At 39.9% G+C, this 23,321-nt stretch overlaps 1 protein-coding gene across 1 annotated transcript in view; it reads left to right on the forward strand.

Moving 5' to 3' along the window:
• Positions 1-23,321, forward strand: part of LOC122806222 (complement receptor type 1-like) — a 424,151-nt gene that overhangs the window by 4,061 nt on the left and 396,769 nt on the right. Inside the window, exon 2 of the mRNA XM_044076465.1 lies at positions 17,427-17,520. Within this exon, the coding sequence (XP_043932400.1) occupies positions 17,466-17,520 (55 nt within the window). The 5' untranslated portion in view covers positions 17,427-17,465. The remainder of the gene's footprint in view (positions 1-17,426; positions 17,521-23,321) is intronic.

Raw genomic sequence — 23,321 nt, forward strand, 5'->3', positions numbered from 1 at the left:
ACCGAGAGGGACAACAGGCCAGTATCTCCAATGTTATTACATGAGGGGAAAGTTATGGCCCAGAAATCTCATACTGTGACATGTAAAGTAAAATATAGTTTAAAGATGAGAAATATAAGGACAAGTGTAATATAGTTTAAAAATGCAAACTGTAACAATGCACAGAAAATCCTTAGGATGTGCTGACAGGATCTTCAGATAAGATGTCTATGCTCTCATAGAAAACAAAGCTAAGGGGGTAAAAAGAGAAGGAGGGTAGCTGGAGTGCAGTGTCTACATCAGCAGCAAGTTCTCCCACTGCACATTTTAAATGGAAAATGTATTTTTCAAGATTGCTAAGAGGAAAAAAAGTATTTACTCTATTTATATAAACATAAATACACTAATATGACAATGTTAACAGAATGAGGCCTTCCACACCTGTAGACCAACAGCAGCATGTACAGGGGCTAAAGGTGCAGGTATCTTTATCGATGGTAGCAGCACATACAACTCTAGGTTGATTAAAAAGGATGATGCCCTGCAATTCATCCATGTCCAAGTCTCTGTAGACAAGGTTTTCTACCATGTCCTGGCCAGTTACAGGTCACCCTCTGACCCACAAAACTCACAACTCTTACCTAGATCTAGTAAAGACACTCACCATCCAACCAAATACCCTTTATTTACACTTTAACTCCCCCTCTATAGACTTGGAAATGTACACTGCCTCTAACTCACAGGTACAACATTTCCTGGACTTTATCAGCGCAAATACTCTGGACCAGAAAGTGCACACTCCAACAAGAAGATCAAACATATTGGACCTAGTACTCACCAACATGGGAGAGCTCTGCACCCACCACCCCATGTCACATCTTCATTGGTGAAGTCGAATCACAAAGTTGTCTCCTTTGAAATAAAAATTAACCCAGAAAAAAGCATCTTAAGCCATAACAGTTAGGATCTATATTAAAGCAAACTACTATAAAGCGACAGTTTGTCAAAATTCACATCTCCCCCAAACCACAATAACACAGCAACCTATGCAGAATTATTTACAGAAACCCTGTGCAAACATGTAAATAGCTGCAATGAGGCTGCTGTACCTATCATGAGTAAGCCCAGATCTAACACCAGAAACAAACACTGGTGGAAGGCTTACATTAACAGACTATATATCAAAAGAAAAAAAGTCAAGGCTAAACTTAAAAAGAGCAATTCTTACAGATGCAACAGCTCCCTGATTCAACTAAACAAGAAATTAAGAGGTCTTATAAAGACCAACTACAAAGTCAAGATAGCCTCCCCAGCTTAGGACAATAACAAGGTTTTCTTCATCTGTGTCAGGAACCTTAAAGGTAATACTCAGCACTGTGCCGAACCGGTGGTAAATGAAACAACCTTCACTGACTAGGGTGACATAGCAAATCTATTGGCTGATAAATTTAGCTCTAACTTCACCCTCCACCCCTACTCCACAATCCCATGTGAAATCCCTTCTAGCATATTCCTCCCCAATTATCAAAAGGGATCAGGGCCTGGAGATGCGCTAAGGTCATAAATACCACTTCACTGGGCCTCAACAATATACCCAATTGCCTCCTAAATAGCCTAAAATATGAACTAGCAGGACCACTTGAAACATACTTCAACTACAGCCTTAAGACAGGTTACATGCCGGGTGACTGGAGAGCCACAACAGTTTTTCCTCTTCATAAAGGTGGACCATCAACTGACCCCAGGAACTACAAACCCATTGATCTGACAAGTCTAGTATGCAAAGCCATGGAACAAATTATCATGGAAATGATCAAAAAGAACAATGGCAAACTACAGGCACTGGACACATCCCAGTTTGGCTTTGCTAAGGGAAGGTCTTGCCTACTTAACCTGATAGACTTCTTCAAGGGGGTCACCAGGACTATGGCCAGGGGGAAAATGGTGCATACCATTTACCTTGACCTGGCCATGGGGTTTGATACAATACCCCGCTTAGGTATCACAAACTCTCACAACTAGGAAAAAATCCCTACATTACTTGCTGTATCACTAGTTGTCTTACAGATAGGACCCAGTGAGTCAGGATCGGTGATACCATCTCCACCAGGAGACCGGTCACCAGAGAGTACCTCAGCGCTCTGTGATGGGTTTGGTCCTGTTTGGCCTGTACTTCTTGGAAGTCAAGGCTAATGTCAAACCAAGTTTATAGAGGACTTGAAATTGGGAGCTATTATAGATTCCCCCCACAACACATACAACCTACAAGAGGGTCTATCACAAACAAATGACTGGTGTGAGCCATGGATGAAAACTACGTTATGGAGTCCTAAGGAAAATTATCCACCCAAGCTAATTACTTCATCAATAAAAACAGCCCTAAGAGCTGACCTGACAGTTAAAGATCTGGGAAGATATGCAAACAGTATCCTGGCATTCAACTAACACCTAGCAAAGATAGTAAGAAAATCATTCTGTGTCACCTACCTCATAAGCAAGGGTATGGTATCCAGGTCCAAGGAAGTAATAGTACCACTCAATACAGCCATTATTAGACCCATCATTGAGTAAACTGATCCTTTGGCATGTACCTAAACAGACCCTTGCAGTAGTTGGAAAGTTGGAAAGCCCTCAAAGGTTCCTCACCAGGAGAATCCAAAGTGTGAATACCCTGTCCTACACAGATCTCTTTAAGGTCCTAACTCAGTCTCCTACAGTTTATTGAAAGATGATCTATGCCTTGCATATAAGGCATCCTCAGATCCAGCTGATGGATCTCTTGCATATCCTCAAGACAAACAGCACCAAGAACACTAGATACAAGGACCTGAACTTTGTCTAAGACATAAACAGAACCTGCAGGAGGGACTGATAAGTGCCTTAAAGGATTCCCATGCTACAAATAAGCTCACCCTCTACATGAAGCAGAGTTAATCCCTAACCCTTTTCAAAAGGAACCTTGACTCTGGTTGTGAAATCACAAATTCACTCCCATCTAGCCTCCATGTCTCAGATGAGCAGAGGTCTATAGTAAGTCAATTAATTCCCAAGTAACATAACCCTCCCCCAAACACTCACATAACCCTTAGCTACCTCTCTATTACATATCCCATTACATAGGCTGTGATGATATGGATAGTCCCAGCTGTGCCAGGGAGAGTAGGGCAATACATGTGCAGCATATGCCAGCATAGTTAGCTGGAGTTTTGTAAAGAATTTTATGTTATTTGACTGTCACACTAATTTGTACAGATGCTTGTATTAAAAATGTATTTGTAAAGTTGTTTGTGTAAAAAAATGCATCAACAGTGGGTCCTGCTAGACAAAAAAGAGATATACATGTATGACAGACAGTATTATTATAATTGATTAAATGTATGTGTTTTAATAGTGAATTCTGGAAGGGTAGTGGTTAATCTCAATCCAGCTAATTTTGAAAAATAGTTTGGAAATTAAATGGATTGGTTTAGACCATAAAGACTTTATCTTATAGGTCTGATTGCAGCCAGATACCAAAATGTCTGGGGAAAAAAAGGACTAGGCATCTTATTGTATTATCCTTAGGGGTGAACCAATTGCTACTCTGGAAGGTGGACATTTTTTAAATTATTTTATAGCTTTTAGATGCTGCAACCAATCTTAGCAAAGCTCTCAGTGTGTATTGTACCAGAGTCTGGTGACCAGATGGAACTCTTGCAGCAGCACTTTGTTCTTCTGAACCTGACAGGAAAGATCTTTCACAGATGTCTCACACATTGTTACAACTCATCTTGTCATGCTGTAGGAAGCAACTCAGGACTCATCATCTTGCCTTGTTGTAGTAAGTAACTTAGGGAATGGTAATTCTTTAGTCAGTCGGGAAAATATAGTGAAATTAGTTAAGCATTGTTTTTCTGCATCTGTATGAATCTATCCATCTGTATTATTTTTTATATCTCCTGTGACTGAAACTCTGGTGTTTACTGTATCTAGATATTTAGTATTCTCATATTTTCTATTTTATTATTTATTATTAAATATTTCTATACCTTTCATTGTGGCTAGTCTTTTAGAGAATACTTTTAACATCTTGAGAGTACTTACGCTTATTTCAGTGACACTGTGGCCACTTCTGAAAGCCTTGCTGCATTGGTCAAACTCTACCATTTGTATTAGTATTAATTTTACTCTGTATAATTGAGTACCCTTGTAAGATCCTTAGAGTAGCTGACTAATGGCAGTATAATTACCTTAGTCTGGGCAGAGGGGGCACAGCTGAAAAATCTGTGCCAGCCTTTCTCAGATGTGTGCATGTGTGTGAGAGCTACTTGGAACAAGGACAAAGAGCTCCAAAGTGGTCAGTGTGGAGTCTTGTTTGGGGCTTGAAGAGAGAAACAGAGCCCAGCCACAGGTCAGGAGGGTGCACCCTGTGTGCTCTTGTGAGAACTTGGCTTGATGCAGACAGCTGCATCTGAAAATACTATGTGCATCCATTTTTGCTTCTAGTGGCTGTCCCTCACCAGTGTCAATTGTGAGGATTGAAGCTCCTTAATTACTAGCACAGAGCAGGGACCCATCACATATTGGTGCCAGTTGGGTGGGATATTAATTGAGCTTCAGTAGCCTGTGAGCAGTTGTCACTGAAGGTGTGTGTACTCTTACCAGCCACAAGGTAAACATACAGAGTTTCATTTTCACAACAGTTTTATTTATTTTTGTTAATTTAGTTTAGTCAGGGAAAGCAGGCAAAGATGTCAGCAGAGGATTAAGGCAAGCTGACAAAAGAAAAACACAAAAACAAAACAGGCCATCACTCTATCTTAATGGAACCAGTTTATTACATTTTCACGTACCGGTTTCGGCTACATAAGCCTTCATCAGTGTAAAAAAATAACCATAACATCAAACTTTAAATTCTTCAAACAATCATTCAATCCTGGAGGAAATAACTCTCCCAAGCTAATAATCCAACCTTTTTTCTTTTTTGATCCAACACCCTGTGCCATCTTGCTTTACTTTTTCTCTTGAAACTGATTTTATCAATAATCATGAAGTAGAACCTAGCTGTATTTTGTTTTAAAGTGTATTTATATAAGGCATTAGATATTTTTTTTACACCTGATATCACTTAGATGTTCTGTAATCCTAAATTTTAGGGGGCGAGAAGTCTGCCCAATGTAAAAGGCTAAACAATGACATGCAGCTAAGTATATCACCCAGTCCATATTACAATTACCAAACACCTTTATCTCAAAAACCTTACATGTTTTGGAAGATGAAAAGTGCTCTGTTTTACGGACATATTTACAGTTGTTACAATGCCCACATGGTTGGCATCTGTTAACTAAGTGTCCACCTAGTGACAACTGTCTCATAACTACACCTGTCTCATTGCTGTTTTTATAATGGTTAAACCAACCCCCTAACATTTTACCATGTCTAAATGTAAACAAACATTTAGCACATAAAATATTGCACTATTCATCATCTAGAAGCAAAATATGCCAGTATTTCTACACAAGAGCCATAAAAGGTTTTGTATTATTCCTAAAGTTTGTAATAAATCTGGGTAAACCTCCTGTTGATTTTTTGGGGCTTGTATTTCAACAATTGGGCTCTGTCTATCTCTTGTGTAGAACTGAATGTTTTCATAACATCAGAATATTTGTATCCCCTCTCATCATATCCTCAGTTTCCTTCCCATATTCTGATTCGGAGGAACATATCCTTTTTAATCTAAGGAAATGAGCTTTGGGTATATTCTTAACTATGTGTGGGGGATGACAAAGAACCAGTTGGCCAAGGTGTGTGCAGCCAAAGGACTGGTGCATCCCAACCTGACAAAGAAGAAAATGATCTCAGCCTTAATTACAGCTGCAGCACTGACCAACAACCAGTCTAGTGATGGGGATATGCAGCCTTCAGTAACAGGACAGTTAATCTTTTCCTCAGAAAACTTAAAAACCCATCTGGAGTTAAAGGGACTTGAACTGGAAGCTAAACATTTGGAATTAGAATCAGCAGAGAGAGACGGTGGTGTTTGGAGGTTGAAGAGAATGAGAGACTACAGCATTTGAAGAAAAGGAGAAACAGTGCCAACATGAGAAGGAGATGCTGACCCTTCATCAGAGTCATGGAGGTAATGGGGAAGGGAATAACAAACCCAGAAGCAATAAAGGTCAGCAGATTTCCACAGTTTACAGAAGGTGATAATTTTTATAGTTTTATTCATATATTTAAAAGAGTATATAAACAGTATGATGTTGACCAAGGGCTCTGGGTATGACTCCTGACCCCCTTACCCCATGGTAAAGCTGTAACTGCTGTTTCAAAATTGTCTGACACTGACTATTTAAACTATGATAAAGTTAAACAATGTTTATTGGAATGTTTCAAGTTAACACCTGAAGCTTACAGAAAAAAAGTTTTGTGAGCACAAACGCAAGGTAGATGACAGTGTATGTGATTATATTGCTGAGATAAGCACTTATTTTTATAGGTGGTTGAGTGGATGTCAGGTTACCACTTTTGAAAGGCTGGCAGACCTGTTGGTGAAGGAACAAGCCCAGAGCATTTTGCCTGAGGGCATGAGCATCTGGTTGGCATCAGGACCAGGACTGTGGCAGATGAGCAGGGAAGAAAAGGGGATCTCTACTTAGCAAGTAGGGCACTACTGCACAAGAAGGGGATACCCAGTGCTGCACATGGATATAAGGGAACCTATAGTGAGAAGCCTAAACCACCCCAACAAATTCCGCCAGTAACATGGGAATCCACTAGTTCAGGTACATGGCTAGGATCAAGCATTAAATGTTTTAAATGTAACCAGAGGGGCCATGTAGCATACAAATGTCTACTGAAGCAAGGTATGGAGCAAAAGGTGAGGGGAGCCAGCAAGTGAGAATAACAACATGCCAGTGTTAAGTTACCTGGAGACAACAGGGGTAACAAACTATCACCAGAGTTTGTATCCAATCTTAGTGGATAGAAGACAGGCAAGAGAGGCACAGCCCCTGACATAACCATTGTGAAGTCTGTAGTGGTTAGAGAGGAGCAGTACTTGCTCACTCCAGTCAGAGCTTTAGGAGGGACCCCATTCCAGATACCTTTGGACAGGTTTCACCTTGACTGGGAGGGTGGAAAAGGAAGCAATGCAGGTAGGTGTGTTTAAGGATATCCCTGCAGATGCCTTGATATGGAATGATTTTGATAATGCATTACCTTGTCTGCATGCAGTTACATGCAGTCAGCTTGGAGACAGGCATATGCATCTGGTAGCCTGGAGGAGACCCAGGAAGACCCCCCCCCACCTGAAGCTGGGGCTGGTGAGGTGGCTATTTCAGGGAGGTAGCTACCCTGTAGCAGTGAGCCTGAAAGTGAGCCACAGCTGCTGGTAAGTACTGATGTTCACATGGATTGGGTGACTGTAAGGACAGAGGTGAGTGGTAGTACCCAGGCTGACAGTGAGGCACCACTGTCAGAAGATTCCAGGCTTCCTGTGGAAAGGGAGCTGGGAAGGGTCACAAAGGTAGAGTTGAGACAGGCTCAGCTTTTGGACCCTACCTTATGAGGCTTAAGGGAGGTAGTTAAGGAGACACCCGATTCTCAAGGAAAAGGGCAGTCTATGTACTGGAACAAAGGGCTACTGTATAGAGAGTGTACCCCTGAGGGAGGACTATAGGGTGAAGTAATACAGCAGTTGGTAGTGCCCAAAGCTCACTGTCTGGCACTTCTAGCCATAGCCCATGAGTGGCATTCCTTTTGCAGGTCATATAGGCATAAAGTGTACCGACAGACATATGCAGAACTTTTATTGGCCTGGGATTGCAAGAGATGTGCCAGTGTACTGCAGGACCTATGAGCAGTGCTAAAAGGTAGGCAAGGCAGGAGACAAGGTCAAAGCTCCTGTGATGCCTTTGCCTGTGACTGAAGAGCCTTTTCAGATGGTAGCTATGAATATTGTGGAGCCTCTGAGTACCCCAAATTCCACAGGGAAGAAATATATCCTGGTGGTAGTAGATTATGCTACTAGATACCCTGAGGTGGTGGCTCTGCCCCCCCCCCCATTGAGGAAGAGAAGGTGGCAAATGCTTTGGTAAGAGATTTTCAGCAGGGCAGGTTTCCCAAGAGAAATACTGACTGACAGAGGTGCCAATTTCATGATAGACCTGTTGGCTTGTCTATGGAAGCACTGTGGGGTGAAACACCTACAGACCACCTCCTACAACCCCCAGACTAATGGTCTTATGGAGATGTTAAATTCTACACTAAAGACCACACTACAGGCATTTGCAGACCAGTTTAAGAAAGAGTGGGACAAATATTTGCTGCTGTTTGCATACAGAGATGTACCCCAGGAATCCTCCCTTTGAATTGCTGTATGGGCATGGAGTGAGGGGGGCCTTTAGCTTTGATTCGTGATGAGTGGAAGGGTGAGTGGGAATCTCACAAGGAGTTTGTTGTGGCATATGTCCTAAACCTAAGGCCAAGGCTTAGGGAGCTCAAGGGCTTGGCCCAGGAGGACAAGGCTTAGGGAGATCAAGGCCTTGGACCAGGAGAATCTGGTAGGAGCTCAACAGCGGAAAAAGGTCATATGACAGGAATGCTCAAGCCTGAGAGTATGCTGTGGGACAGCAGATTATGGTGCTCATTCCTATTAGACACAATAAGCTGCAGGCAGCTTGGGAGGAACCATTTGAAGTGGTAAGGAAGGTCAGTGATGTTAATTACATGGTAAACCTGCTAGGCAGGAAGCAGGGGCACAAAGTGTACATGTTAACATTATGAAAGCCTTACCATGATAGAGAGGTCATGGTGCTGAGTATTTACAGTAGACAGCAGGCATTCCAAAAGCTTAAAGGGGCTTTGGGAGAACTCCTGTGTTAAGTTTTTCTGCATCTGTATGAATTTATCCAACTGGGTTATTTTTCATATCTTCTGTGATTGAAACATTGGTATTTATTGTAACTAGATATTCAGTATTCTCATGTTTTCTGTTTTATTATTGCTTATTAAATATTTCTATATCTTTCATTCTTGTTGGTCTTTTAGAGAATACTTTCATCATCTTGAGAGTATTTATGCTTATTTTAGTGACACTGTGGCTACTTCTGAAAGCCTTGCTGCTTTTGTCGAACTCTACCATTTGTATTGGTATTAATTTTACTCAGTATAGCCTTAGAGTAGCTGACTGGTGGCAGTGTAATTACCTTTGTCTGGGCTGTGGGGGCACAGCTGGTAAATCTGTGCCTGCCTTTCTCAGTGTGTGTGTGTGTGTGTGTGTGTGTGTGTGTGTGTGTGTGTGTGTGTGTGTGTGTGTGTGTGTGTGTGTGTGTGTGTCAGCTACTTAAAACAGGGATATACAGCTCCAAAGTGGTCAGTGTGGAGTCTTATTTGTGGCCTGGAGAGAGAAAGGGAGTCCAACCCCAGGTCTGGAGGGTGCTCCCTGTGTGCTCTTAAGGGAAATTGTGCTTTGTGCAGAAAACTGCATCTGAAAATACTGTGTATATCCATTTTTTCTCCTATTGACCGTCCCTCACCTATGTCAATGGTGAAAATTTAGGCTCCTTGATTATTGGCCCAGAGCAGAGACCCATCACATAGATATCCAAGGAACTCTGGGACAAAATTTGGTTAGACTGCACTGTTAGGCTTGTAAAGACCCTTATTGTCATTAGCCTAGTATAAACCTATGAACCTATGATTCCAAAAATCTTCTGAGTTTACCACAACTATTACCTGTCATAACTGTGATGCATTTTGCTGTGTTTGATGCATCATTTGCATTATTTGTTTCTAGGTATCCCTAAAGCCCTTTAAGTACTTACACTTTGGCCCTGCTCCAGACAGTCGATCCCAGGTTTCAGCTACTCTTGTTAAATATTTCTCAAGCCTTCTTTCAACAGCTCACTTTCCATATGTCATCTGTGTCTCTCCTTCACCTTTCTTGTTCTTTGTATTCAGTTCCACTCTTGCAAGTTGCCCTATAACAACATTTTGCCCCTGGTGTTAAATGCCTCATTATCTTCTAATGTGTTCTTAACTAGCTATCTAACATGCAGCCTTCAAGATTTTGTTTATTCTCTACTGTTTGCTTTCTGCCAGACTAATGATATGGCCTGTAGTAGTAGACATAGAATTGCAGATGTTGTGTTACTATTACTGTATAATGGAATGATCACCACAGGATTGTCCAGCTTAGGACTGATTATGACTATCCCTAATTCCTTTCCTCTTGGGTTCCACATAGGATTACTTAACTAAGCATGTATATTTCTCATGAATTCCAGCCTCTCACCAAAATGTTTAAACTGGTACTTTTCTAGATTATGTCCCAGCTTCCACCTGTAAGTCCTGTCTACCAGCAGCTACAAATCTGTCTAGACTGGCTTCTTCATATGTGACCTCTGTATCAGTGCTGCTGACATCAACATACAACCTGACCTTGCTTCTTAGCTGAGTACAAACACAACACTGACATGCTAAATGAGAGAAGTCCAGATACTGAGCAGTATACAAGAGCACATCTTAAGGATATTATCCTGATAGTACCTCCATGATCACCATCATCCGCTTCTGACAAGCCAGCATTCTATGCATTGTACTATGCCCTTTAACTTCCTTACCAATTTCCTAAGAGATGCCACAGTAAATATCTTGTTAACATCAAGACGTACCACACTCACATGGCTCCTAATGCCATCACCACTAGTGATTCAGCCATAGAACAGGATAAAACTGGATTTGAAATGCCCCTGCTGCATGAAGCCATGCTATAGAATAAATGTAATTCAGGATGGCAGGTAGTGTGCTTAACAGCAACATTTCCATAACGTTACAGAGAAGTGAACATGACCTCTGATTCTTTACTGACTGTGCTCCTTCCCTGATACACTTTCTGACAAGGGAAATACTGTTCTTATTCTTGAGCCATGTGACATATCAGTTTTTAAGGAGATTCTGGAGATTCAGCACCCTGCGAGGCAGCAAATGTGAATCTTGTTCTCTTAAAACTTGTGATTTTCCTAATTATATGGCTTCCAGTCGCTTCCCCTTTGCATTCCTGTGCTGACACCCATGTATCTTTTTTTGTGTGTGTCTGCAGAGATGAAGAATAAATTAAGTTTCTTTGAATCATTTGAAACATTTTCAAACTTGCATCTCTTTTTATAGTATCATTTCATCCTGTCCAATCTTTTCTATGTTCCCTGTTGTATCAGAAGGTTTTTTTTTTCTGATGATTTCCTTCTCTAGAAAAACCTTAGCACTTCTGGATGAACTTTGATGGCTTTCTACAGCACCTCCCAGTTCTTTTCTCCATCCTTTTCCCAGTTTCTCATACTCCTATATGCACTCTCCTTCCGTCTTTAAGTGAGCTAGTTGTCTGCTTATCCGGAACCACCTCCTCTTTTTTTCCCCTTGACTGAGTATTTAAATCCCTTTTTGACTTGACTGCATCCATATAGCATCCCCACCCTTGAGTTGTTTTCAGCTAGGCCAGACCTTCCATACTTATGGCTGTATTTCTTAACAGACTGGAGGCAGCTTTCCGTCTAAGATCTCTACATTTATTATTACTTGGCTCCCCTCAAGTAATAGGAAATCACAGGCAAGTCTGGCCACTGACTATGTCACCTCAGCTACCCTTATCCCATCTGTATTGCTGAGGACTAGTTTAAGGATACTTCCCCTTCCTGCATGGATACTTTAAACTCCAATCAAATCTATTTTCTATAAGAGCTTCTACTACTTCTGTTCCCTTGCTGACTGTGCACATCAATGCTTTTCTATTTCCTGCTGGAAGTTTAAAGATCGCCCATAACTGTGATTGTCCTGCTCTTCTTTCACTTCGACTATGTTTTTCAGCCTATCATTATTCTTCTTTTCAATATCTGCTGATCTGCATGCCAAAGGTGCCCACCAGTAGCTCTAATCTCTCCTCTGGCCTCAATTCTTCTTTTCAATATCTGCTGATCTGCATGCCAAAGGTGCCCACCAGTGGCTCTAATCTCTCCTCTGTCCTCAAGGCCAATATAACAGTGTCTCCTTCATTTCCTTAATTGCTGCCTTTTATCCCATCCAAAACACACACTGCTCTCTTCCCATTTATTTCCTTCTATGGCTCCTTTCAATACACACCAGCAGTTATTGCAGTATCCTAATCTCTGTCCAGTTTTACTCATGTTTCTGCTTTGTTTACAATAGTTGTATTGTCTTCTTTGAGAAGAGTATACAATGGACCCATTTTCATACTTTTTACCTGAGGTGCACTATTCCACTGTTTATTCATTACATCAGCTGCTGCCTCCTTCATGGCTTCTTGCTCTGTTCTCTTTCTATAGACTCTGTAATTATACTTCTGGACCTCCCCATTTCAGCTGGAAAGGACTCATATAGTTCTTTAATTTATCTTTGGGAATCTCTTTCCCATCTCTGGTTAGATGCAGCTGGCCCCTGGCACAGAATCCCTTATCATCTAGTCTAGGTAAACAGCTATGTATTCCTCTGTATAACACCAATTGCACAACCACTCCCAGAATCCTCTGTTTCCTCTCCATACTTACATATGCATCTGACAGCAGCTCAGATAAAGCTCCCTGCTACTTATCTTCCTGCAGACACCCCTTGGTTCTACTTCTCTGTACTGTGCTGCATTGGCAGCCAGTTGATTTGTCACCAATTCAGCAATTGCAGTGGTCTAATCTTTGGACTTATTTCAATCAAACTGGTTTTGTGAGTTATCTATTCTAAGACCCAATCCAGTCTCTGTCCTAATTAAAGTTTGACCCCAGGTATAACATATGTGTATCTGTTGTGTATGGAGAGTTTCAGTGGAAGTAAATTGCTGCAGTTCACTGACAGAGCTGGTCGTGTACAATCCCTGAAGATATGACAGCCTAAAATAAATGGCACAGCATGTAGTAACACTGCTTTACTTTGCAGACAGATAAAATTAGAGTAAGTAGCACTGAAAAACATGGGATTTGTACAGGAAGATAAGAAGCAGGGATCTTTCAAAGGCACATATGACTGATCACAAAATCTAAAAATCCAATACTATAGAAATTTAGAATGTTATTTTTAAAATCACTACAGAATTCCATTTGAAAATGTAGGTTTCAAGAGTTCAGTCTATAAGCCACTAAAGCTATGTATTGTTGTCCAATAGGAGAACTTCAATGGAATGCTTTGCAAGAAACTGTCTTCTAATGGCAGAAGTCAGAAGTGATTTCTCCTTCATGTAGTGTTGCCACATATATGTTTTTTTCCAGACTATATGGAAATCAAACTGACTGTCTGGGAGTCTGGAAAACATTGCAACAAGTAAGGTATTATGTTTCTAAATAAGAAACAGACTATCAGAGTTTGTTAAATTGGCATATTTACTATGCTCTTTTTTTACAGAAAAGTATAGTAAATCTGCAGAAAGAAAGCATCATAAAAGGAAAAAGAGGACTCCCTACCTGATGCGACAATGATGTTACAAAAGGGTCTATATTACCAGATTGAATGTTCAGGTTTTTGAATACCTAAACATCAAACTGGTAATATCAAAAGTCAAAAACCATGAACGGCTGCTTTCAGGCAGGGAAATAATTCCCTTGGCCATTATGTGGAGTTTGCCCTTTTGTCCAATGTAGAGCAATCTCGGAGTTGGTAAATTTAGTTAGGGGGTGTGGGGGACACATTTGGGTTTAAAAGGTTTTTTTTATGGCCAAGGGAATTCTTTCCCTGCATGAGAGTGGCCTTTCATGGTTTTCAGCTTTCGATATTACCAGTTCGATGTTTAGGTATTCGATAACCTGAACGTTTGATCTGGTGATATAGACCCATTACAAACTGAGTGGAAGATGGGTGGGGATATGGGAGGAGATGGACAGGGTTATGGGAGGTGCAAAGGGTCTGGTCTTGGTCCAGTTTTGGCCACAATGAAAGGTGGCAACCCTACGTTCATGTGGCATTTACACTATGGTGCCTGGCTTCTAGTCTAATGGCAGATTAGCCTTAGACACACTATAGTGCTGCCATATCACTAAACATGTCTTTGGCTGCAATTTTAAATCAAAGCAGTGCACTCCTAGTGAAAGTCTGTCTGTTATCAGTCTGTCTGTTATCAGTCTCAACAAAAACCTGAGATCCCTTATCAAATCCTCTAAAGCCAGCTATGAAGGCAGAATTTTGCCTGACACCAAAAACAACCACAAAGCCTTCTATAGCTATACCAAAAACCTCAAAGGCAATACCCAGATTTGCTCTGAGTTATTGCACAATGGCACCTCTTATACTGAGCCAACAGATATAGCCAACATACTGGCCAACAGTTTCAGTGCCAACTTTAACCCCCTCACGCAAGGGCCCTATCACAATACCAGATGAAAGCTTGGTACCCACCATTTCTGCAGCACAGGTAAAAGCTGCATTGTCCAAAGCCAAGAATACAGCATCCATGGGACCTGATAATATCCCTGGGTGCGTCCTACATGAGCTACAAAATAAACTGTCACCACATTTGTGTGCCCTGTTAAATCACAGCCTTACCTCAGGCTATGTCCCTAATGAATGGCCACTGATACAGTCATTCTGCTCCATAAAGGGGGAGCAACTATAGACCCTGGGAACTATCACCCCATTAGCCTGACAAGCCTGGTATGCAAAGCTATGGAGCGCATCATCATGTACCTGCTTAACAAAGATATAGGCAATCTCCAAACTCTTGACCCAACACAGTTTGGCTTTGTCAAGGGGAGATCCTGCCTGCTGAACCTGGTTGATTTCTTCGAGGCAGTCACCAGGGCTGTGGATGAAGGTAAGGCAGTGCATACAGCCTACCTCGACCTGGCCATGGCCTTTGATACCATTCCCCACTCAGGTATCATTGATAAACTCTCCAAACTAGGCATCAATCTTTACATCACTAGGTGGGTTGCAAATTGTCTCACAGACAGAACCCACAGAGTGAAAGTTGTGGATTCCAAGTCAGACTGTTGATCAGTCATGACTGGAGTCCCACAGTGCTTGGTTCTGGGCCTCTCCTGTTTGGCATCTACTTCTCAGAAGTCCAGGCCAACACAGAAGGACTCTGGCTGACCAAGTTCACTGATGACTGCAAGCTAGGAGTCATTATCAACTACTCCCCAAGTGATGCAGACATCCTACAAAAGGGCCTCTCTGAGACCAATGACTGGTGTCGGAACCATGGTCTGAAGCTTAATGCCAAAAAATGCATTATTATCCCCTTTGGAAAAAACTCAGTTCCCATGAATTACCATGTTGATGGGAGCCCACTGAACACTGAAGGGGCCATAAGAGACATGGGTACCCAGGTCGACAGCCACTTCACCTTCGACCACCACATTGCCACTGTGGTCAGAAAGTCCTTCTATGTGACATATCTTATAACCAAAGGTTTTGCATCCAGGAATAAAGAGGTCATCATCCCTCTCTACTCATCCCTCATTAGACCAATCATCGAATATAATGCCCCGTTTGGCATGTACCTGACCAGACACCTACAACAGCTGGAGAAGCCACAAAAGTGCCTTACAAAAATAATCCTAGGCCTTAGACACATGTTCTACATGGACAGACTCAAGAAACTTCAGCTGTTCTCAGTCTCTTATCATCTACTTAGAGGTGATCTCTGCTTGACTTACAAAGCCATGTCCGACCCAGCCCTACTTGAAATGCTACACCTAAAGAAATCCCAATCCCCCAGAACCACATTCTCCAGAGATCACAACCTCATTACCACAATAAACAAAACATGCTGGAGGGACAGGTTCATCTCCCAAAGACTGCCCATACTCTGGAATAAGCTTCACATTCATGTCAAGTAGAGCACCTAACTGGCCCTCTTCAAGAGAAATCTTGACGAGTGGATGGGTAACAGAAAGTTCACTCCAGGGATCATTCCAGTTGCACTACTGGATATGGGCAATGTGAGCTAACATTGGGTGGCACGGTGCCTGGGCAATTTTTTTTGGGCTAGGCTTGTAAAGGCTCCAGAGCCATTAGCCTAGTACACAACTATGAACCTATGTTATAGGTAAGTATATTCTAATATTTCTTCCTTTTTCCACTGTATTGATACCCTGCTACCATCCCAGAGCTGTGTGATCCAGATGGCTTTTACTACTGTCCAGATTTTTGCTTCATATTTTTGGTCCATTTTTTTTATAAAATAGTGTTTTTCTAACAAATCATTGGCAATTTGTTGAAGATTTAAGTCAGAAAATAATGATGAACATTTGAGTTTCAGACTTCATACCTTCTGAAAATCCATGCTAAACCAAAATCTGTTATTATATCTACTTTCTAAGTCTGTAAGAGCAATATTTAAAAGGTGTCCCTATTTTTGGACCTTTGTCTTCCCTTTATTTATGGCGTTGTCCAAATTTCTTCCTCTAAGAGGTTGAGAGGTATGACAGTAAAGTAATAGTGTGTAAAGTCTTATCATAGCAGTAAATTTCCTTTTTTTCACTGTTTTCCCTGCTGCAGTATTCTTTACAGAAGGGATCTTCTGCCAAGGATAGCCCGATGTCTGGCCAATATAACAAAGCCTTTAGGTCTTATTGGAGGCGCATGTCACATGTATACTCCCTGTGCATATTTCAGACCATTTTCGGAAGTATTTTGGTAGCCATTTAAATAGAGTTGATGGCATCTTTCAATATAACTAAAAAAACCTAAGGACTGTTTGACTGCATACTATTTTAAAAATATGTTATCAGTCTACTGATAATTTAAAATAATTGGGCAGCCACGGTGGTGCAGCGGTTAGCATTGTCGCCTCACAGCAAGAGGTTCTCCATTTCAATCCTCGGCTGGGATTCCTTCTGTTCGGAGTCTGCAGGTAATCCCTATTGTCATGTGGGTTTCCTCCAGGTGCTCTGGTTTCCTCCTACATACCAAAGACATGCTGTAGGTGGATTGGACACTCTAAATTGGACTTAGGCGTGAGTGTGTGCATGTGTGTGCCTTCTGTGGAAGGTTGTGCGCCAAGCTGGCAACTCGACACCATAAGACTCCACTGCCATTCATGAGCAGACAGGTGATCTGCTGTGGTGGCCCCTAACTGGGAAAAGCTGAAAGAAGAAGAAGATAATTTAAAACAATCCAGTGGTTTCTGAATTTTATAAAGTCCCAACGGATAACAGGTATCTGAACACAATGCAAAAAACAGTTTGCATTAAACAATTCATGTAGTGTAGTATGTGAAAATTTGACATAACAGCATCATTACAAGAAAGCTGTAAATAAAACATTTAAATATTTTTATCTGCTCATTTAATGGAATGATTATATGTGGAAAACTGACTAGATTATGGGAGCCACACAAGAAACAAAGTTATATTTTCTTAGGGTAAATAACGTTTTCCTTCTTGCTTGCAATTACAAGTGGTATATAATTTGGTGAGAGGACACAGACATGACTTGAGGCTTACTTATTTTGCTTTATTTTTATTCAGAAATATTTTCAGCTCATAAACCTCTAAAGAACTACTGGAATGAAGTGCATCATAACATGCCTGTTCCTGACGGGCCTTCTAGCATCCGTTTGGGGTAAATGATTAAATAATTATTTTCTAAAATCTGCATTTTCAGTTTTTATAAGTTGGTGTTACTGAAATAGCTGGCATTTGAACAATTATTGACAAAACATAATTGCATGTTATATTAATATGAGTAAATGTTCATACTTTCATAGAACCATATGGAACTGTACTCTTTCTCTGGTCCTAAGAAGCAGTGGAAATGTTTGGTACTGATACATGGTACCATCTGTACAAATGTTACGCAATGTGTGAACCACAGATTGGTTGCTGAAGGGTTAGATGGGAGGGAAGAAGCTGGGGTATGGACAATTGTCCTTCATTATAGAGATGCATTGGGTATCCCACTACAGGGGCATCCTCTGAATAATACCAAGGTTTTCAGCAATTGTTGTGGCCTGCAAACAACACTGAGACATGGCAACACCTGTAGGTATTGCTCCCATGGTGCTTGGTATATCACAGTAGGGACATTTATAACATAATGCTAATTTTATGCTAACAGGATGGAATAGACATGGCATAGCATTCTTGTTCCAGGTCCATAGCATTGATGATAAAGTAATCAAAACTGCATCTATAAAACTCACAAAATAAAAACAGTTTCATCTCCCTCGTTCTTTGAAATAAGAATCACCTACCCCATTGGGTTGTTGACCCACACCCATGCATATTGTTATTAAAATCAAGGTAACAGGGTAGTGGAAGAAAATGGCCTTACCCCATTCCCATAGCAGTTTACAACATTCATTGTTGTGATACAAAATATGTATACTAAAGCTCAATCTTTACACATCAGACCAAAAAAAAAAAAATAGAGTGATACATTTTTTTTTAACAATTATTTAAGTATTAAAAATAATTAGAGACAATTGTGTTTTATATATTTTAAAACAATGTAATGTGTCCCTTGGGTTTTTTCCATGAAATGTTAATTGGGAGTTTTTTAAGCAAGAATTTTATTGGACAGGCAATTTTTCAATTAAATAATAGGGTATATATTATGGTTGTTTTATAAGGTTGTTTGTATCTGAAGAAGATTTTGATCGAAAACGTATCAGCTTGGAAGCATTAATTTTGGCTGTGACTATGACTCTCGTTGTGGATTTCATAAATATTTTATATTTTCTTGGTGCGAGCCCTTATTTGGTGATTCCTGTGAACATTTTGCTGTTAGAGTGATAATTTCCCAGTCCTCAACCTCACATGCCACTAGCTTTGTTAGTAGAAAGTTCATAGCAAATCCAGACTATATTTTCTTTTCTGTTTTTGTATACACAACAAACAGATCAACAGTACATAACCCATTGATGATGAAAACTAGCTTTGGAAAAATTACTGTTTTTGGGCAGTAACTCTTTCATTGGCTAATAATTTGACAGTATAGATCAACTACTTTGCCAGTGAACCTACCAACCTTGGACAAATATCTGACTGTCATCTAGATGGCTGCTCACTCTTCTCTCATCCCAAAACTAGAGGCATTTTAAGGGCATCCACCCTACTCAGTTGTGTTGAGGTGAACCTACCAACCTTGGACAAATGCCTGACTGCCATCTAGATCGCTGCTCACTCTTCTCAATTCCCAACACTAGAGGCATTTTAAGGGCATCCACCCTACTCAGTTGTGTTGAGGACAAAATTTGTGTTTGTTGGAAAATAAATTGGCCAACTGGGAAAAGAACAATGTGCAGACAATGGAAATGAGATCAGATATGGGTAAGGGAAAAGAATGCAGTGTCAATGTTTAGAGATTTATGGAGATTTCCATTTGCATTCTTTTACTAAAGTGCCTTGCAATTTGCAAGGAAATCAGTGATTTGTCATTGCTTCCAGTAGAAACTCGGCTGATTTTTCACTTGCACTTACTAGGACTTCTTTTTTATGTTTGGCTGCTATCTGACTGAATTAAATATCTTCTGACAATAGTACATCCGTACTTTTCTATGTGACATGGCATCATGCTTTATAGTAGCACACATCTGTTTCACCTTGTTGGTACTATGCAGAATATGGATGCCTTATAGGAAAGCAAGTGTACCCTTCTCACTTTCAAACACCGTGGTGAATTACACGTCTTTACTGTGATGGACAAGCAAGTCTGGAAATGTTGTATTCTTAAGACATTAATGATTCAGTATTGACCAACCTAATACAAAAGGATAATAGGCAATCAATGTGCATGCACTTGTGGTCATTCACAGGAAAAGAATAATGTACTGGGAAATCCACAACATAAAAGCAAGGTACTATAAAAAATCTAAAAAAAAAAAAAAAACCAAAATAACATCAAGTGCTTTTGTTCTTTTATTAACAAGAACTTCTTCAGAATGAAGTAACCCATCAACCATCGATTGTAAAAATAGGTTTTTCTCCTAAAACTGGTAACCAAGTGGAAAGGGGTGATTAAATTTCAAGAGCTGAGTTGTTCGTTTGCTTTGCCTGTGAATTTAGATGGATTACAAATAAAGGAAATTGTAACTGGGAATCAGGTACTGGTTGAGGTCTTAGGTGAAAAGCCTAGATTTATATATAAGAAAACAAGGAATTTAAAACATATCTTGGAGAATTCATCAAAGATTCCTAATAATGAAAAGAATGCTTGTACTGTAGATTCATAATGACAGTTTGTAGTTTTCATTTTTATGCATAGATTTTGTATTAAATGCAAATGGTAGATTTAATTGTCAAAGTGAAGTTTTATATGCCTTGCTTAATGTTCAAATTGTAATCAATTTTATACTGGAAAAACCACGCGGAAATTAGTTGACAGAATAAAGGAGCACATTTTGACTTTTAAGAAAAAAGATAGTACAAAAAATGCGTTAGCAAGGCAAGTCCCACATTGTAGAGATTTTAGGAAATTTCAATATTTAGTAATTGAATAAGTTGACAAGTAGAGGTTTGTGGGGTCATTAATGCTTATTTAGAGTTTTTAGAATTTAAATGGCAGGTTTGAGCAGATACTGCTCCAGGTATAAATGACAAAATATTTATAAAAAGTTAAAGTATACAAATGTTTAACATTTGCAATTAAAACTTTTTTATATATACGTTTTATATATTTTTTACATTTTTTTGTATTGGTATATTGTATCTTTCAATTTTTTGTGTTTTGAGAAGGCTTTGTATGAAGATGTGTTTGCATTAGTTTTTTATAATGAGTCTATGGTTCTATAAACAAATGTTGGATAGGTTCAATTACAGGGCTTGATTGAATGCAGTTGTTATACTGTGGATTATATCATCAAAAGAATCGTATATAGTGGGGTGGTTAATGGGTTACTTCATTCTGAAGAAGTTCTCGTTAATAAAAGAACGAAAGTGCTTAGTGTAATTTTGGTTTGTTTTTTAGTGCCTTACTTTTGTGTCGTTATGGGTTTACAAGTCATGGTTTTTTCTTAGTTTTCGGTCCTTGATTTTTGCTGTTATGTACCAGTCCTATGCTTTTCTGCAAGAGAAGGAAGGCCAAAAGTACTTTAATCCAGGGCATGGGCAGAAACATTTTTTGAATTTAAGAAAAGGCCAGTGTGACAGATTTACAGAATCAAATACCCATATCTCTTATGCTTCATTGTTATTTTGTTGAATTTTAACTTTCAAATTATCTGTGGCATGATCCCACTTATTTCCATTAAGGGTAATATATAATTATTGATCATGGAATGGGCAAGGCCAATTGATAACCAAATGGGATAGATTATTTTGAACAGAAAAAGTGAAACTGGATAGGCTTAAAATGACCCACAAGGGCAGCTAGCCTAGTTTTGGTTATTATCCTGTGAACTTATGAATTCCTGGGCAGTAAACTTCTGTTACCCGGTAACATGGTTACCCAGTATATGGATAGGGATGGTGCAGAAGTACAGTAGTAGCATTGTCATCTCACAACAAGAGGTCCTCTAGTTTGATTCTCTGCTGGTGTGGCTTCTGTGTGGAGTCTGCATGTCCTCTCTGCATTCATGTGGGTTTCCTCTGAGTGTTCCGGTTTCCTCCCATGTCACAAAGACATATGTATGGAGCGTTTCTCCCCAGGCCTCTGCTGAAAAATGGCTTCGATCCAAGTCAGACTTTCCCATTAAACAAATGTTAAATAAATAAATAAAATAAATATGTGCTTAACAGTGCTGAAGAAAGTCTCAGACAATGACAGTATAACTTCTTATTCTATACCTTTATTCTCATCCATGACGTACACACTATTGTTCTCGCTGTGAACAGGGATAGCCTGTTGCCTTTTCCATTTAGAGCCTTTTGATTTCTAGCTTCACACAAACTCTGAGTCCCAAACTTTATTTTGTTTTCAAATGAAACATCACAAATTTGTCATTCCTGCGTTTCATGTGTGACTTTCATCATACCAGCATTGCCATTTAAGTCGCTGATAATGGAGCTACTGCATGGATCTTTAAGCTATCCATTAAGACTGAAGAACTTGGAACACTATTCAATAAGATATGAATTTTATGAAACCCTAATACTGTAAACCTGGCAGGTCCTATGCAGCATTAGGAATACAATTTACCACAGTCTGAACGCCCTTGGTTTCCCAGGCCTGGCTCCTATCTACAGCACCTGCAGCTGTACTTCAATCAAAATCCATGCCAGGTTTGCTGAAATAAAATTCTCTCATGCCAGTAATCTTATCAGTTTATTCTACTTTGGAAAGAAGTTAGTGGGTAAAAGTGTGATCCTTAATGTTATTTTCTTCTACTATCAGTTCTACCAGACTCCTCCAGTAACTACCTTGTACATTTTTACATTTGGGAAACGTTTAGAGTTAAGCAACATAATGGTGAAATATATGTGCTAAAACCACATGTAAGGTGATGTATTTAAAGTTTACTGAGACCCCAAATTCAAGAATTCAAAATTCTAATGTCGGAATAAATATTCTCATCAGGTTTACAACAGAATCTCCTATAAAGATGGTATTAAAGGGATCTCCTAAAACAGGAATGCATTTGATATGCCAGAATCATGGAAATATAGTTGATTTTAAAGGACTAGGGCAAGACAAGAAAATGAAATCCTTCCAGGGTTCTGGAACAACTAAATGACTCATATCTGATGACCTCGGATATCTTCAAACTGCTTCCAGCTGTAGTGATCATGTGATCATACACGTAGCAGTACACTCGTCCTCTTACATGTCTGTTTTCCACTAATTCATTAGTGATTTTTTGCTAGAAATACTATAAGGTACTTCACTGCCCAACACTGCCTGTGAGGTATAGCTTCCATATTTGCTCTTCTGAGCTGAGAGTGAAGCACAGAGAGAACACAGTTCTAGTGGCACCGATACTTCACAAACTTCAACTCCACAAGGACTCAAAAAGTCTTTCAAAGGCAAAGCAAAGCATTGTAGGTGTAGACTTTTGAAAATAATAGAACTGAAATGTCCCTGTGCTTAACAAGTTAATGGAGCTAAATTAATACAAACAATATACAGTGCTATGGTGCACTGCTGCTGGAATCTTGCGCAATACAAACCCCCTTCTTGTACCTTTGAACTCAACTGAAGCAAACAGGGCAGCAACCATAAAAGTTCAACTAGAAAAGAAAAAACAGCAAATGCACTGTGTGCAAAATTCCGTCTCCGTGTCTTGGAAATTCACCTCTGTTCAATGCTCATAACAGTCCACAACACCTTCAATGAAACCAGGTAGAAGTGAATAAAAGTTTATTGTAATGCCAACAAACAAAGAATTCTCTCTCTCTCTCTCTCTCTCTCTCTGTCTCACTCATATTTAAACTGTGTAGCTTGAGATATTTTAGTAATCCCTTGTTTTGCAGTAACTATCCCCACAT

Source organism: Protopterus annectens, chromosome 7.part0 (genome assembly GCF_019279795.1).
Source record: "Protopterus annectens isolate FY-2018-M chromosome 7.part0, PAN1.0, whole genome shotgun sequence".
Classification (NCBI taxonomy): domain Eukaryota; kingdom Metazoa; phylum Chordata; order Ceratodontiformes; family Protopteridae; genus Protopterus; species Protopterus annectens.